This window comes from Melozone crissalis, unplaced genomic scaffold, assembly GCF_028551555.1.
Source record: "Melozone crissalis strain CALT ecotype California unplaced genomic scaffold, PUWL_Pcris_2 ptg000293l_1, whole genome shotgun sequence".
Lineage (NCBI taxonomy): Eukaryota > Metazoa > Chordata > Aves > Passeriformes > Passerellidae > Melozone > Melozone crissalis.
The window spans coordinates 26,570-43,673 of NW_026536045.1; the positions used below are offsets into that span (position 1 = coordinate 26,570).

General features: G+C 47.4%; 1 protein-coding gene across 1 annotated transcript in view; it reads right to left on the reverse strand.

Annotated features, from left to right (window-relative positions):
* Positions 1–259: 259 nt before the first annotated feature.
* The window catches only part of LOC128949772 (serine/threonine-protein kinase pim-1-like), a gene marked incomplete at its 3' end in the record, with an annotated part of 33,469 nt that continues 16,624 nt past the window's right edge, over positions 260–17,104 (reverse strand). Inside the window, exons 2-5 of the mRNA XM_054294628.1 lie at positions 1,753–1,845; positions 1,579–1,629; positions 1,015–1,381; positions 260–372 (exon numbers count right to left, since the gene is read on the reverse strand). Of these exons, the coding sequence (XP_054150603.1) occupies positions 260–372; positions 1,015–1,381; positions 1,579–1,629; positions 1,753–1,845 (624 nt within the window). The remainder of the gene's footprint in view (positions 373–1,014; positions 1,382–1,578; positions 1,630–1,752; positions 1,846–17,104) is intronic.

A 17,104-nucleotide genomic window follows, 5' to 3' on the forward strand; every position in this document is an offset into this window, starting at 1 on the left:
TTGCCCCCCTATTCCCACGCCCAGGCCATGCTGGATGTGCTCAGAGCTGGGCCTAAACTTTCCCATCAATTCCCTGTTTTGGAGGAGAGCAGGACATGTGCCACCTCCTCAGCAGCTGCCAGAGCGGGATGCCCACTAGCCCGCTGCTGGCTCCCAGCACTGGGATTCCCCCCATGCCCAGAGAAGAGGATCCACCTTGAGAGAGCCCTTGTGGCAGCGGGAGCTGGCCCCAGCTGAGGTTCTGGCCCCTTCTGAAAGGGTGCTCCCCGCAGACCATCTGGTGCAGTAGGATGCCCAGGGACCAGACTGTTGCTGCCTCGCCATGGTACCAGCCAAAGTCGTTCCATTCCGGGGGGCTGTAGGACAGTGTTCCTATGGAATACAGATGGAGTTCAGCAGGGGGATGCTGCTGCTCCCAGAGCCTGGCCCCAGCATCCCTGGGTGTGCAGGGGCTGCATCAGGGGCACACAGGGTGACCACTGCCCTCTCGCCAGCATCTGGGACTTGTGCACAAAGTTAGGGTTGGAAAAGAAGCCTCTGGTGTTGGAAGAGGGCAGCCCTGGCTAGGCCTGACCATGACATGCAAAGGAAAAACCCACTCCATGCTGGGGAAAAAACATGCCCTTATCCTCCCTGCCTGCATTTCCCCAAAAATATTATGAAGCCAAGGGAAACAGGGCGAGTGAAGCAGCCCAAGCCCTTCCTGTCATCTGCATACCAAAGTGGCTGGGGCAAAGGTTCCGCCCTCCCTCTCTGCTACCCCAACCCACGGGGCTTTTGGTTGGGTTGGCTGCCTCAGCCCAGCCCTAGTCCTGGGCAGAGTGGCTGGCAAAGGCTGCCAGCAGGGCTGGAAGATGGCTGCCCACCCAGCCCTGCTCTAAAGCAACTCAGCTGAAGATTTAGTGCCCTGACTGGCAGCAAAAGGGAGAATCCCCGCTGCCACAGCCAGCTTGGGCTGGGAGATGTTGGGCCATGAGATGTCAGCAGCGGGAGCACAGGCCTCTGCAGGCTCACCTGCAAAGTGAGTGTAGACTGTGTCCTGCAGGTAGGTGCCACAGCCAAAGTCAATCAGTTTGGCCTGCCCGGTGTCCAGGTCAACCAGGATGTTCTCTGGTTTGATGTCGCGGTGCAGGACCCCGCAGCTGGTGCAGTGCCGCACGGCCTCCAGCACCTGGCGGAACAGCTCCCGTGCCACCTCCTCAGGCAGGAACCGCCGTGCCCGAATGAAATGATGCAGGTCCTGACACCGCTCTGGCCGCTCCAGCACCATCACGATGCAGTTGGGGAGCTCGAGCCACTCCAGCAGCTGGACCACACCGGGGAAGCCAGTGGACACCCTTGCCAGCAGCACGATCTCCAGCGGGGCGCTGGTGCCGTCGGGCTGCGGGAGGAGCACGATGCCGTCAGTGGGGCCGATGCCGTGCCAGGCCTGGGGAAGCCCTCAGCCAGCCCGGGATGCTCTGCGCCCTGCGCTGGCCCCACGCCCGCTCTCTCTCGGGGCGTCCTGGTGGCTCCCACCGTGCCGGGCGCCGGCTCATCCCCGGCCGGCAGCCCCGGCTGCTGGCCCCGCTCACTCACCAGCTCGCCCCAGTGCCGGACGCGGTTCCGTGGCACCCTTTTGATGGCCACCTGCAAGCCAAGGGCAGCAGCGGGGTGAGCTCGCCGCCCGCACTGCCAGCCCCATCCTCCGCCCTCCGCCCTCCTCCTCCTCCATCCCCTCCTCCTGCGCCCGCCGCCGGCCCCGCCGCTCACCGGGGCGCCGTCCGAGAGCCTCGTGGCCGCAAAGACTCTGCCGAAGCCGCCGCGCCCCAGCAGCGATCCCAGCCTGTACCGCTCCTGCAGGGCCTCCTGCGCCGTCCCTGCGGGCGGGACGCGGCTGTCAGCGCTCGGCCCGGGGCCAGCAACGGCCCCCGAGCGCCCCTCACCCGCCCCGGGCCGGCCATGCCCACGCGTTCCATCTTCGGAACGCGGCACGGGAGGCTCGGGGCTGGCGGCCGCGCTGCCGAGCGGCGGAGCTCGGGCCGGGGAAGCCGCAGCGGAGGCGGCGGGAGCGGCCGCGCCGCCTGTGTCCTCCGCGGGCCGCGGGAGGAGCGGGGGCCGGGGCCGGGGCCGGGGCCGGGGCCGGGGCCGGGCTCGGGACTGGACCCTGCGTCGGGTCTGGGGCCGGGCTCGGGCCAGGCGGAGGCAAAGGGCGGCGATGCCGCCCCCGCCCCAGGCACTGATGCCCGCCCAGCAGCGCCACCGCCAGTACGGCCAGAGCCGGGCGGAGGCGAGACCGCGGCGGGACGGCCGGGGCCGGGCACGGGGCAGCCCCGCCCGGGGCCGGGGGCGGGCCGGGGCCATGGCCGAGCCCGGCAGGGGAGAGGGAGGCGGGGAGAGGAGAGGGACGCTGGGCAAGGGACCCCGAGAGTAGGGTGCCCGACAGCGGAAAAGGGAGAGAAAGAGAAAGAGAGAGAGAGAGAAAGACTATTCAAAACTATCTGTTTTGCTGCTGCTGCCGCTACTGCTGCCGCCGCTGCTGCTGCCGCCGCCGCTGCCGCTGCTGCAACTGAAGCACCGGGGCCGTTCGTCCCCGTGTCCGTTCCCCGCTCGCCCCACGAGCCCCACGTTCGAGCCCCGCGCGCCCCGGGGACAGCCCCTCCGTCTGCCCAAACACGGGAACTTTGCAGCCTTGAGCCCAGATGCAGAGCCCTGACTCCTGCACACTGGCACAGCAATCCCCTTCCTCGCTGCTGTGCATTGTCCTTGCTGAGGGTCAGACACTGCCGGGCCACCTTCCCTTGGGGTAGGATTCCTACCTGACCCAAGCACTGCACTTACACCTCCAGTGTTGCTTTCCTGTGTGGAAAGGAAAACTGTGTGTAGCTCATGGGATTTTAGAGTGTCTAAAACTTGCCAAGTCACAGATTTTAGAGGTGAGGTGCATTTGGAATGAATGGGATGGAGAAGCAGTGCAACATGGAAAAGAGGAGCATAGAAATAAATAGAGGAAAACATCTTGGATTTTTTCTTTCATCCTCATTTCCCTTCTGGAAAGCTGTTTCAGTTTTCCAGGAATCATCTGCTGTCTGCTCTTCTCAAGAATCTCTCATGGAGAACAAGGTTGAGCCTCTGTCACAAGATTTGCCACCAGCTGCAGCTTCTCTTAGCTTTCCACAGTGCACAGTGTGTGCAGCAGGACTTTTGCAGCAAAGCAGGACAAATGTTAGGAGAACTTTACATGTCCGTTCTTTTCCTGCTGGGCTGGGGAGTTGTGCCACTGGTGAAGTTTGCATTGTGACTGTTTGTGCTGGTTTCAGGCAAATTTTGGGAGGAAACCTCCAAAAGGGGTCAGTCTAGAAAGCAAGTTCCAGTGGCCCCTCCCCCTACTAGCTGAGGAAAAGACTTCCCTCCAGAGCGGGTTTAAACAATTCCAAGAAAAAGGAAAGTCACAGTCCGAGGAACTTCTCTGCCGCAGCTAGCTAAAACCAAATTGCTAGACCTGGGCTGTGAAGGCATCAGGAAATTTCCAAGTCTGGGCACTGGCGGTCCCAGCAAACACCAGATCTGGATGATGTTGATGCCAGAACCTGGAAATATCCAAAGTTTGACTTTCTGTGCCAGCAAATCCCTGGACTTGGGCTGTGCCAGCACCAGGAAGTTTTCAGATCTGGGTGCTGGCGCTGCCAGCAAACACCAGATCTGGGTGGTGTCATTGCCAGTGACAGAAATCTGCCAGATTTGGGCTCTGCTGGCACCAGGAAATTTCCAAATCTGGGCACTGGTGCAGCAAACGCAAGATGTGGGTGGTGCCAGACCCAGTAGCAGGAAGCTGCCACAGGTTTTAGCTTTCTGTGCCAGCAAATTGCTGGACATGGGTGGTGCTGGAACAGGGAAATTTCCAGATCGGGGCACTGGCAGTGCCAGCAAACACCAGTGAAACCTTCTGGTCCTCGTCCGGACCGTTGACCAGTGGTTTCTCTGAGAACCAGCTCTGGCCACTTTACAGACAGAGACTGCTTTCATCTGGTTGTGTGGAAACAGAACTTTACTGAAGGCAAACACAACAAACAGCATGGCGTGCACAGTACAGAGAGAGAAGCAGAAAAAAGCCTGGGTCCAGGATCTAGCAGGGATATTTATACATTTATTTATGGGGAGGGGTTAAGGTGGGATCTGAGGGAAGGATCCAAGAGGAAGGAATGATTAAGAATATTACAATTTTGGGGCAAAAAGTAACCAATGGTAGCAAAGAGAACTCAGAACTTTCTAGTAACAATCTGCATAACTGAACAAGAGGATTATGGGCGGGAGCTCCTGCTCACCCTAAAGAGGGTTTTCCCACAGCCTTAAGCCGAGGTCTCCTTCTTTTAAACCAACCCAAACACAGCAGATCTGGACGCTGCCAAGTTTGGGCTTTCTTTGCCAGAAAATTGCTGCCTTTGGGTTTTGCTGGCATCGGGAAATTGCCAGATGTGGGCACTGGCAGTGCCAGTGCACACCAGATCTGGGTGGGGAATGTGCTGGCAGCGGGAAATTGCCAAATGCGAACCTTCTCTGCCAGCAAATTGCTGGAATTATGCTGTGCAGGCATCTGAAAAATTCCGGATCTGGGCACTGGCAGTGTCAGCAAACATGAGATTGGGTTGCTTTAAATACCTTTTAAATCCAGGTATTTGCTTGATTTAGGCTTTCTTTGCCAGCAATTTGCTGGAATTGGGCTGTGCCAGCACCAGAAAATTGCCATGCCATGTTTGGACACTGGCAGTGCTGGAAAACACCAAATCTGGGTGGTGCCGGCCCCAGGTATTTGCCAGGTTTTGGATTTCTGTGCCAGCAAATTGCTGCACTTGGGCTTTGCCAGCACTGGGAAATTTCTGCATCTGGGCAATGGCAGTGCTGGGAAACTCCAGGTCTGGGCAGCAACAGAGCCAGCAGTGGAAAATTGCCAGATTTTGGGGGTTTTTGCCTGCAAATTGCTGCACTTGGGCTGCACCAGCACCAGGAAATTTCTGGATCTGGGCACTGGCACTTCCGGGCAACACCAGTTTGTGAGAGCTGTAATGAGGGATGTGGGGCTCCAGGCGGCTCTTCAAAGTGCAGTTTATTGTATCCAAGGTGATACAGCAGTCCAGAGTCATGGGTGACAGAGCTGTGCTACAGCTGTCAGCTCCAGCTGCAGGCCTGGAGACCCTTAGTTTAGGTTACAAATGCATTATATACTTTTCTTTGCTGAGCATCTTCACAAAATAGAACCAATCTATACCTTAACTTTTACCTATAGCCAATCATAACTACTATCATTACCATATTCATGTTACTATTCTCCAATCACTAAAAGTTAGTACAATAAAGTTTAAGCTAAAAGTTGTTTTCCAGTTTTCTTGCAGTGGAAAATTCTGAGACCTTTTTTCTACTTGCAAAATTTGCTGACTTGTTTGCCTGTGCTATCTTTCTGCTTGGTAAAATCTTCTTGTTTGAGGTGGGCTTATCCTTTGCTCTAAGCCATAAAAACCCCTTCTAACTAACATACACTTTGCCTTCTTAGCTATCCAAAAAGACTGGCTCATCAATTCTTTTCTTTTATATCAAAACTTGCTTTCATTTATATTCGTCTTCAGACATTACATTCAAAAATCTTTCAGCCAAGCATACATATCTGTGAGACTTTCTTGTCAAACTGCATCCCTGTATAGTGGTCAAGTGCTTGAGGCCAGGAGCACCTGGACAATGGGGACAGTTCTTTCCTATAGGAAGGAAATCACAGAACTCCAGGGTTTTGAAGGCACATGAGAAGCAGTCCCCAGAGGCCAAGGCAAGCCAGACCTGTCTGTCCTTGCAGCTTTTGTCTGAAAGCAACCCTTGGGTATATGGGGAGTTTTGGGGTGGAATTCCATTTCAGCCATGGGTTCCTGGACAGGAATGACAGGTCTCCATAGAGGGGCAAGGGCCCCTCACAGCTGCTCATGGTCCCTCACAGCCCCACATGGCCCCTCACAGCCCCTCACGGCCCCTCACAACCCCTTGTGAGATGCAAAGCTGTGTTTCGTGTCAGGTACAAACAGGCAACGTGTGTACTTGTGAATGAGAAATGTGTGGATACCGACAATGGGATAGTTGTGAATTCTAGTAATAACTGAGGAAAATAAAGCATGGAAAAAGACTTTTGAACCTATCTTTTGTTTGCAAATTAACCCTAGTTGATTTAGGACCATTTGAATTAAAGTGTTATAGATGTTGCTTTTTGCTTGCATTTAATCCATAAAGAGTTCTGCAATAATAACCTTTTGAAGTATAATTTTAGAATATTACTTGTATTATTGAAACTGTAGCTTTGGAATATATATAAAGGAAATATGCTTATCTCACGCCTTATTGAAGCAGAGAAAAACAGCTTGAAAAAGGAAGACGAACATCACCTCAAGGCTTTATGGTTTCGACCAAAGGGAAGCTGGACATCACTGTTATGAGATTTGGAGTCTCTGCAATTAAAAGGTGGACCCATATCTGGGGAGCTGGACTCCACCAGATGGAATTAGTCTTTCTTCTTTTGGAAACTGGACCGTCACCATCTGGGGATACTCCTTTGAGATAGATCCTGAGAAATTAAAATCACAATAGTTTATAGAATTGTGATGTAATAATTTGGAATAAAAATTGCTGATGAGTAAAAGATTGGAAATAGAAACTGCTGAAAAAAACTGATGGGTACCCCTGTAAATACCTGTAACCATCAATTAGCGGTATGCAGTTGGAGGGAAAACTTCCCCCACTGTACCTGGCGCTGTATTGCTCATACTTTACCATATTAAATAATAAATTGATTGCTGCTTGAATATTGGACTAGTCAAGCTTCTGATTCATAACACCCTCACGGCCCCTCACAGCCCCTCGCGGCCCCTTACAGGCCCAGTCCTGGGGCTCCTCCCAGAGGAGGGGTCGGGCCCTGCTTGTTCCCCTTTCATTTCAGTCCCTTCATTACAGCAACAAGCAAAGAAAGCTGAAATGGAGCGTTTCCCCAGCATTTCCCTCGGGGTTAACTGCGGGCTGAAGCTCTGTGCTGGCGCTGGCCCCAGCGCCACCATCCCTGCAGCCGCCAGGCCTTTGCTGTCCCCCCGTGTCCGTTCCCTGTCCCCGAGTCCCGCCCGGCTCTGGCAGCAGCAGCAGCCGCAGCGCAGGGGGCGCCGGCCCGGCCCAGCCGGGGCTCCCGGCCAGGAGCAGCAGCAGCGCCGGCCCCTTCCCGCCTGCTCCTGCCTCGGCTCCCAAGGGCTTTTAACAGCTCAATTCTGGAGCAGAGCAGCAATCACCCACACACAGCCCTGACTGCTCAGGGCCCGCCTGTGCTGCCCTGAGCCAGCCCTCAGAGGAAGAAAGGATCTGGCTCCAGCGCTGTTTTCAAGGCTCTTTTCACTCACCCTGAGCTGACAGCAGGAGGCTGCTGGTGCCTTTGCCTTGGCAATTGGAGATCACGGTTGCTCTTGGCCCTCTTCTGCTTGCCACCTGAATTTTATCAGTACAACTGCACTTGCCTCTTTCAATCACTGCTGCCCACTGTGCTTTTTGTGATGGTGAACTCAGTGTTTTTGTCACAGGCATCATGATTAGCAGAGACTGAAATGCTCACAAGTCCTTGAGCACCAAGTCGAGGGGAATGAAAGCATCACAGACCACTTTTGCAGCACTCAAACACAGCCCTGCTGCTGGTGCTGTTGAAATAGAATCAACCTACAGAGACCATCACAGAAATTGCCTCTGGAGTGGCAAATCAAATGAAAAAATCCACCAGGAGAACGAAAATACTGAAGTTGGCTGCCTTCATTGCTTCCTCGGAGCAGCAGAAAATGGAGATGCCCAGAGGTATTTTGCACTGCTGCTGATCCCAGTTGGAGCCCTGCCCTCTGCAGAGTCCCAGCGGGAACCTGAGCCCAGCCCGGGGAGCTCCCAGAGTGTCCTGGAGATTCTTTCTGCATTCGATCAGGCTTGCATTCCCCAGCAAGTCCCCAACAAAACCTCCTGTTTTCTTGGGTTAGAACAGGCACAATGAAAAACTCAGCAATGGCACAACTGCCCAGCCCACAAGGAAAAGAAAGGACAAGTTGCCAAGGAATCCAAACATTTGTCTGGCTTTGCTGCAGAAGTCATGCTGCTCACGGTGTGGAAAGACAAGAGAAGCTGCAGTTGGGGGCACATCTTGTGACAGAAGCTGCACCTCGTTCTCCAGGAAAGGTTCTTGAAAAGGGCAGACAGGAGTGTGGAGAAGATTCCTGGGGAAGTGAAACAGCTTTCCACAGGTGAAATGAAAATGGAAAGTGTTATGTTTGTCCAATTATCTCATCATAAAAAAACCCAATAGTATTAAAAGTAGTAGCAATTTTAATTGAATAGTTAAAATAAAAAAAATATAAAATTGGATACAATATAATTTGATTAAAATAAGAGATAATTTGGTTCCAATAATAGCACATAAGCAAACGATAACCGCGGGGTACGGAGGGCAGGGTTCTGGGACTCTTGCCACCTCACGTACAAGCTTGCCAAGTGAAAATCACCCCTTATATGTCATGTGTCAATACCATCTCTTCTCATTTTCGGTTCATCATATCTCTATCTCCGCCCTCATTACCACCCTTATCACGCATGCGCCACCACTTGGTTTGGTGTTCACTCAAGTCTTTGGGGGTCATTTTGGATGAAGACCTCTCCTCTTCTTCTTTGTCTTTTAATTCACCTTTGGGTTACATATGCGCATCAAGCCAGTACAATGTAAGCCAAGACTAACGTATCACTGCATCTACATATCAAGGCAATAAATCCCTTATAATTAGCATTTTCTGGTACCCAACCAGGTTCTTGGTCATTTTCAGCAACTGTATCTTCAGCTTCTTTCCTGTGGTCCTTGAGAACATCTGCTGGGAAGGGGGGGGGGGGGGGTGGAGCCCCTCCTCTCCCTCTCTTCTTTAGCATTTAACTATTTTATTATTCTCAAATATTAATTACTGTATCATTATTGATTACTGCTTCAATCTTTATCAGCACGAATCATACCTATTTATCACAAATCTCTCATTTCTCTTTTTGATCATTATGATTGGTGCTACATTTACAAAGCTGTGCCCTGATGTCTTCTATATTTTTCAGAATTTTGGTTTTCTTGTTGTCCCTTTTCAGCTTCAAACTTTTCTAGCATTTCTATTACTGCTTCTAGTCTTTCACACTTTCAAGTTTAGTTAGCATGTCCTGGTCTATTTCAATCTTTTTAAGTCCTTTTTGTCTTTAACAGGGGTTGATTTAGCTTTTAATACCATTATAGATCTTGGTTTTCCTTTTTCTGCTGATTCTGAATCTAGAGACATTGTTGAAATTTGCATCTTTTGAATCACTGAGTGAATTAGCCTAATAAAATACAAAATCATACAAGGCAGAAACATAAGTCCTAGAATTGAGCATAACAACATGAACTCTAACATTTTCCTCCAAACACTTCTAAAGAGGTTACCCCACCAATCTGTTTTCAAGATTGAATTCCACTTTTGTACCGGCACATGAGCTACTCTTTTAATCTTTTTTGCAAGTTCTGTGATAGCTTCTCCATAATTATTAATTTCTACATAGCACTCAGATTCATTAAATCTCCTACAAACTCCTCCTTCTTTTGCTAACAGATAGTCTGGGGTGATCCTGTTTTGGTACACAAACACCCACATTCATGTATATTGCCTGGCCAATATTTTTAAAGCATCGGAGGTGCGATTTGACACCACCTCTACTACTGCTTGGAGCCTTATTAATCGATTCAACAGATAAACTGGGGTCCTATATCTCCATGACCCATCCTGAGCTCATGTTGCTGGGTCATAATATGCTATAATTCGTTCTGCAGGCTATTTGTCCTCTCCCCAGTTTTGATTCCCTCCTGCTGTTGGAAAATTTAAATTCAAATCTCCTTTATTCCACTGCAGGGTTTCATACAGTGGAGTTCCTAGCACATTGCTCCTAGACCTCAGTAAAACAAAGAAGGAGGGTTGTATTACTCCCAAAGTACAAGTTCCTCCCCATTTTTGAGATAACTCACTGTATGCTCGTTGCCCACAAATTTAATATATCCCATCTGGGGCTTTCCATTTCTTATCAGTTTTCTCAGGTTGTTCCCAATAAGACCTCAGGCCGTTGATGGACTGGTAGGGGTTAGCTCCAGGACTTCTGTACCAGCATACATTAATCTGTTAATCTTATTCACAATTTATTTCTTTTATTGGTCCCCAATATCCAATGGGGTTTTCAGGTCGCCAAATTTTTGAATGATTATCCATATTAACCACCAACGTGGATTTACAAGGAGTATGCCCTACTATTTTATTAAATTTCCTTCCTTCTCAAGTTATACAAATGGTTCCAATTACTTGATGGCTTAAAATCCATCCTTCAGGTCTCTTCAATGTTCCAGAAATTTGGGTGTGGTTCTACTTTAAAAATTGCTCTGGAGCTAAGCTCTCACTTTTCTACGGCCATCTTTTAGCCATTTTTTAGACCTCTACAAATCTCACATTTGGATAATTCCAATTCTGTAGCATTCCTTTGCATCAATCCTACAAACCGATTCTTATTCAAGGCTGGCAAATTCCAATCTTTGAAGTACTGTTTTAGCTGTTCATACAATTCAGCTAATTCTGTTGACTCTTTTTTCTTGTTCTTTCTTCTATTCCCCTTTGTTTCTTTTTTTTTCTTTTATTTTCTTTTTCAATTTTTCTTTTAGTGCCCGGCCTCCTATTCTTATACTTGGATCATCTTTATTATGATTTCTTTCAAAACAAAAAAACCTTTCATATTGAGGGCCAATCTGATTACTAGGGGGATAAGGAGCTCGTCCATTATATCCCAATTTTTTTTCTACCCAATACATCTTTCCTTCCTTAATACAAACATCTATAACACTGCTGCGATTGTAGCAGGCAGAACTAGCATATGGGTGTGTTACAAACACAGATTCCACCTTGTCCTTAATCCACACAGGTTGATTACAATAGTCACAAATGTTGCAATTGCTGGGACTTGGTTTTTGCCTTGTTTGCTTTTTCATTGCTGAAACTCTGTCCAGTGTGGCTTTCTGGCTTTGGCCAACTGCCCAGGGTACCAGAATGATCACAGTGAAAATAATCCTTAGGAAATCTACCATTTTACCTTTCTCAAGGCCCCTTGGGTTGCAGCCAAGGGCCGAGATGCCAGTCTTCTCAGTAGCAAAGGTAATATCCCGGCATCTAGTCACCGGTGCTTTTAGTATTTTTGGTACCCATAGCCCCACAGAGTTTGCTTGTCTCTTTTTAAATGCCGTTTCCCAGTTCTAGCTGGTTAAGAAGCAATAATTAAAACAAAAAGAACAGGGAAAAGATTAGGCCGGAATACCATAAACCTGTATTTTCCAAAATTTCAGGGATGTGCCAACTACAAGAAGATTTTTCTAATTATTTTGTGCTTCAGGGGCGGGGAGTGCATTAAGTCACCATCTCCAATAGGCACACTCGCGGCGCCAATGTGCCCCTGGAATGCGCCTATGATGTGGTGTATAGACTTCTTCTCCGCCACAACTATCAATTTTGAGACACTGGTCTATAATATTATGAGTTGCTCGTTCTCTTTTTTGTGCTATAGCAAATATAGCAAGAACCAATTGATCTAAGTTTTCTATTAATCTAATTGCTGCTGGAAGGGTCTCATCTCCCAGTCTCAAAGGTATCCCAAAAAAAATTATTAACAATACGTTCTATAGTTAGCTGGCTAAATACATAATCATAGCAAAGCAAGCAAATAAATTGTCTCTTCTTTTCTTCTCTCTTACTTTCCACCATGAGTTAAAGCAAAGTGTGCAAACAATACATATTCAGGGACGACACTTTAAACCATGTTTACTGCACTCCCAATGTTTTACTTGTCTCCGCTCTCTTTCAACAACAGCTGTTATCAATCGCAGTTTCTGGAATTGCAGTTCTGTAATCAATTCTAATGATGTTGCTGGTGCATGACCCTGGAGGAGATCTTCAATCTTTTTAGGCCATTCCCACTGATTCAGAAAGTCTTTTATTCTTTTTCCACCGGCGTTCTTCTGCCTCCGAGCTCAAGGGAATTGCGGTTAGCAGCCATCCAGGATGCCTAGTTCATTCTTAATAAATCAGGGTTAATATAAATCAACTTAAATCCCACCATATTATCACATTCTTGGAATTTCATGTTCCAACAATATTTTAGCAACAGTTTGAACTGTAGCCCGAGCTGCTGGAAATGCTTTAACCCACTGAGTTAATTCATCTATTATAACTAACAAATATTTCCACCGACCCACTTTAGGCAATTCTATAAAATCAACCTAGATCTTTTCAAATAGCTTGTAGGCTCTTTTGCATCCTCCAGAGGGAGGGGTTTTTAACACTTTCTTTTTTACTTTTTGACAGGTGAGACACCCCTGGGTAATTTGCTTTCCAATTTCAAATATCCTTATACACCCATAAAATTTTAAAAAGTGATCACAAAAGGCTCTTGTTCCCCAGTGTGTCTGTCTATGCAAGTTATCTAAGATCTAATGTGCCACTGGTTTTGGCATCATAATCCTGCCATCAAGAAAAACTCACTTTCCCTCCTTAAATGTTGCTCCTAATTTCTTTATAGTTGCCAGTTCTGCTAGCGGAAGGGAAAGTGTCTCCTGCTGAATTTCTATTTTTTGTAAGATCATTATTTCAGTATCTCTTTTTCTTAAGGTCACTCTTTTTGCTTCTTCATCAGCCAAATTATTTCTCTGATCCTAATATCCCTCCCTCTCTGGTGTTCCTTTACATGAACTACTGCTATTTTCTTTGAGCCTTTTAAAGCTTCAAGTATCTGAATTATCAATTCCCCGTGTACTAACCCTTTCCCTTGAGTGCTTATAAGTCCCCTTTCTTTCCAAATTTTTCTAAAAGTATGTACTACGCTAAAAGCATATTTGGAGTCTGTATAAATAGTCCCTTCTTGCCCTTTTAGTATTAATAATGCACAGAGTAATGCATACAATTCACAGGCTTGTGCTGACCAGGAGGGACTAAGGGGACCAGACTCCTTTACCCTCAACTTTTTCCCACTTCACCTGAATGCCAACCCGTGTCATTAATTTCTAGATTATCTTCTTCAGTTAAAGAATAAATTTTAAGTTTTCCTTCACAGGGTTTTATCTGTAAATTTAAGGCTATTATTAGATCTCTGCCTAACAAATTATTCTTGGCCTCTGATAACAACAATAAATCATTTACTCCAAATTTGTCATCTGTTTTAATTTGCACTCCTTTTATTACAGGAACAGGGAAAGCTTCTCTCGTAATTCCGATTACTGAAACTCGCTCACGACTTATCTCACATCCCTGGGGTAATTTTGTCACTGTCGACTGAGAAACTCCTATATTTACTAAAAATATAACTTATCAAGGGCTCTTCTGGTGGCGTTTCTGTCGCCTTCATTAAACAGAGCCTCTGACCTCCCTGAAAACTTTCCTCATCGTGCTGTTTCTTCCCGCAACTTTTTTTGTAGGTGCTCCTTTTTATAATAGTAAAAACAGGTGGGTCCTGCACCCTTCAAGGCAGGGCAAGAATTTCCTAAGTGCCCTTTCTTGTGGCGGGAAAAAACACACAGGTCCCGTGTTCTTAAAAATAGATCCTGACATCTGCAGTTTGTTTTTCCCGGCAGATTTTTTTTCTTTTTTTTCTTTTTTTCTGTATTCAAAGCTGCCTGCATTTCTCTAACTGCCACCACCAAAATTCTGGCATCTGCTTTCTGCTTTTTCTCATCTCTGTTCACACACACCCTTTGTGCTTCTCTCAGTAACTCCTGAAGTCCCCTGTCCTGCCAGTCTTTTAATTTTTCCAGCTTCTTCCTGATGCCGCCCCTCAGGACTCTAAAAGGCAGCATACTTACTCTCTTCCTGGTTAACAGGGTCTTTTGAACTCACATACATATTTAGAGCCTGGCAAATCCAATCCTCAAATGATCTGAACTTGGGCCAATATAAATTATCTTTCTGGATCATTTCTTTTGTCCATTTAAACATGTAATACTTAACTATTTTCTGTTTACTTTTTCTCCTTTGGGATTCTCATTCATCCCAAAACCGTATCATCATCCCCAGTGGGCTGTCCTGAGGAATGCTCCCCCCCCGAGAACCCCCCTCACGGTTCCCAGATACCTCAAACCACTGCGAATTTTTCCTACAATTCGCAGCCCCTGGGTCAAGGAACTTACTTTTTCCCTGACCCATTTCTGGCGGCAACAAACTAAGAAATCCCTGGTACCAGGAGAGTCTTAGTTTCCCACACTCACCTCGTGGCTCAACTTCCTCACTTACTACTCTGCCACACTGCCTTTTTAATCTACCTGTTCCACTCCTATCTCTCCCTCTGCAATCTACTTGTTCCACTCCTATCTCTTCCTCTTTCTCAATCTATTAGCCCCGTCCTCTCACCATCTAATCACATACTAAATTGCCTGCTACCAACCCATCCAAAGAAATTGAACCTCTTCATTCACTCTCTCAGTCTCCCCACTGAGTCAATCCCTCCTGCCCAAGGACCTTCCCACAGGTGCCTGGACCAGGGATCCCCTCCTTCCCCCTGGGTCAAACCCTCCCGGGGTCCCCACTCATTCACTTTTCTTTCATTTCCCTCCTTTCCCGGCTGGCCTCCTCTCGGACAGCGTGAAAACGCGGTACTGGGAGGTCCCACTCGCTTCGGGGGTCCGAGACTGCCCAGCCCCCATCTCAGACACTCCACACACACTCACACATGCATACAGCCGCCCCCCAACCCAAAACCTCATGATACTCACAGCCTCCTTTTCTCACAAGGGTCTTTGTGCACAAGGCAGTTTTCTATGGGTACTCTCTCTCCTACAAGCCGGCACTCTGATGGGAGCCTCTCTTGCGTGCTCTTAAAAACTAATTTGCTTATGCATTATTGTAAAAAAGACTCTCTTTTCCCAAGGGAGAGTGGTCTAGCCTTGGGACCACTTAAAAGTCTGGTGGGGAGCTCCTTCCCAGAAGCTATCCACCTCCCCGGATTTAAAAGAGTCCCGGGTATCGGCACCAAAATTGTTACGTTTGCTCAATTATCCCATCATAAAAAAGCTAAACAATATTAAAAGTAGTAACAATTTTAATTGAATAGTTAAAATAAAAAAAATTAAAATTTGATACAATATAATTTGATAAAAATAAGAGATAATTTGGTTCCAATAATAGCGCATAAACAAACGATAACCGCGGGGTACGGAGGGCAGAGTTCTGGGACTCTTGCCACCTCACGTACAAGCTTGCCAAATGAAAATCACCCCTTATATGTCCTGTGTCAATACCATCTCTTCTCATTTTCGGTTCATCATATCTCTATCTCCGCCCTCATTACCACCCTTATCACGCATGCGCCACCACTCGGTTTGGTGTTCACACAAGTCTTTGGGGGTCGTTTTGGATGAAGACCTCTCCTCTTCCTCTTTGTCTTTTAATTCACCTTTGGGTTACACATGCGCATCAAGCCAGTACAATGTAAGCCAAGACTAACGTATCACTGCATCTACATATCAAGGCAATAAATCCCTTATAATTAGCATTTTATGGTACCCAACCAGGTTCTTGGTCATTTTAAGAAACTGTATCTTCAGCTTGTTTCCTGTGGTCCTTGAGAACATCTGCTGGGAAGGGGGGGTGTAGTAAACCCCTCAGCTTTAGCCAGGGCCCCTTGGAGAATAGAAAGCTGACACAGCGGCAAAGAAGTTTCCTGTCTCCAGGGACATCCGCCTTGTACCTTATCCCTATAGCCATGTAAGGCAATATGTTGTTAACCCTACTATTGGTCACTTATGGTCACTCTAACACCTTTGCCATTGGTCAGGATTGGATCTGGGCCAAGGGTATAAAAGTAGCATACTGTACCCCTACTAACTCGGAAGAAGAAGAGCTGAGACCCTTCACGAACCCCTCCATTAAAGCCATACTTGTGGAATAGCCGGCATCTTCTTCTCTCTCTACTGTCTGCTGGAGCCTTAGGCCAAGGGAAAAGCTACCTAGCAAGCAATGCTGAAATCACAAGAGCTGCCTAATCACTAAGAGCTGAATACTCCCTGCTTGCTAGGGCTGTCCTGCGGCCTTGGTCTGAGAGCGAGCTGGCTTCTGGCACCCAGTCCCCTAGGAGACTGAGCTCTGGAGCTGTAACAGCTTGCCTAGGATAAGACCAAGCAAGGCTCATTTTGGGGGGCGTGGAGCCCCTCCTCTCCCTCTCCTCCTTGGCATCACAACTTTTAACTATTTTATTATTCTCAAATATTAATTACAGTATCATTATTGATTACTGTTTCAATCTTTATCAGCACAAATCATACCTATTTATCACAGTAATATATCTTGCTAATTCTGCACTTGGAGGAATTACTAAGGTCTGCAGTCTTTATTACACACCCTGCTCTAAAAGACTTTTATGCTATTTTCCCTCTCTCTGTGTTTTCACACTTGTTCAACAAGGTTTTCTTTCTAAGAATATTAATCACAATATCCCAAAGGATTAAAAAATGCTTAGGTATTTTTTCCCTAAGTATTTACTGAAGAAAAATAATAATAAAAAAACTGTATACATGCTAGATATAAAATACAAACAGAAATAAACTTGAGAGTTCTCCCAAAAACCTTAAGAAAAAAACCCCATGTATTCTATAAAATCCAGAGTATTCATCTACAGCATACAAAAATGGGCATGTTCTAGAAGAGAAAATTTGTGCAATGGTTCTGCACAGAATTCTATGCTTTCAAGCTTTTTGCCCTTCAGGGGCAGTGCCACTCTCTGAACTGTAATGCTCTGAGCATGTTCTGCTCACCATGGCAGCTTTCTGCTCTGCCCTGGTACAGATCATCCTCCCAGCAAAGGGGGAGTGCAGCCACCACAACTCGCAGCACCTTCCCACACAGCAAGAACCTGAAGGACAGAGATGGCTTTCACCAGCTGCTGCGGGTTCTAATAGTGCCACCTCTTAGCTGCCGAAAGCCTGAATTTCTGTGTTGCACTGTGTTAGTTTATTGAGTCAAATGTTCTGTTATATAGTGGTATGTTCAAGTGCTCCCCGAGT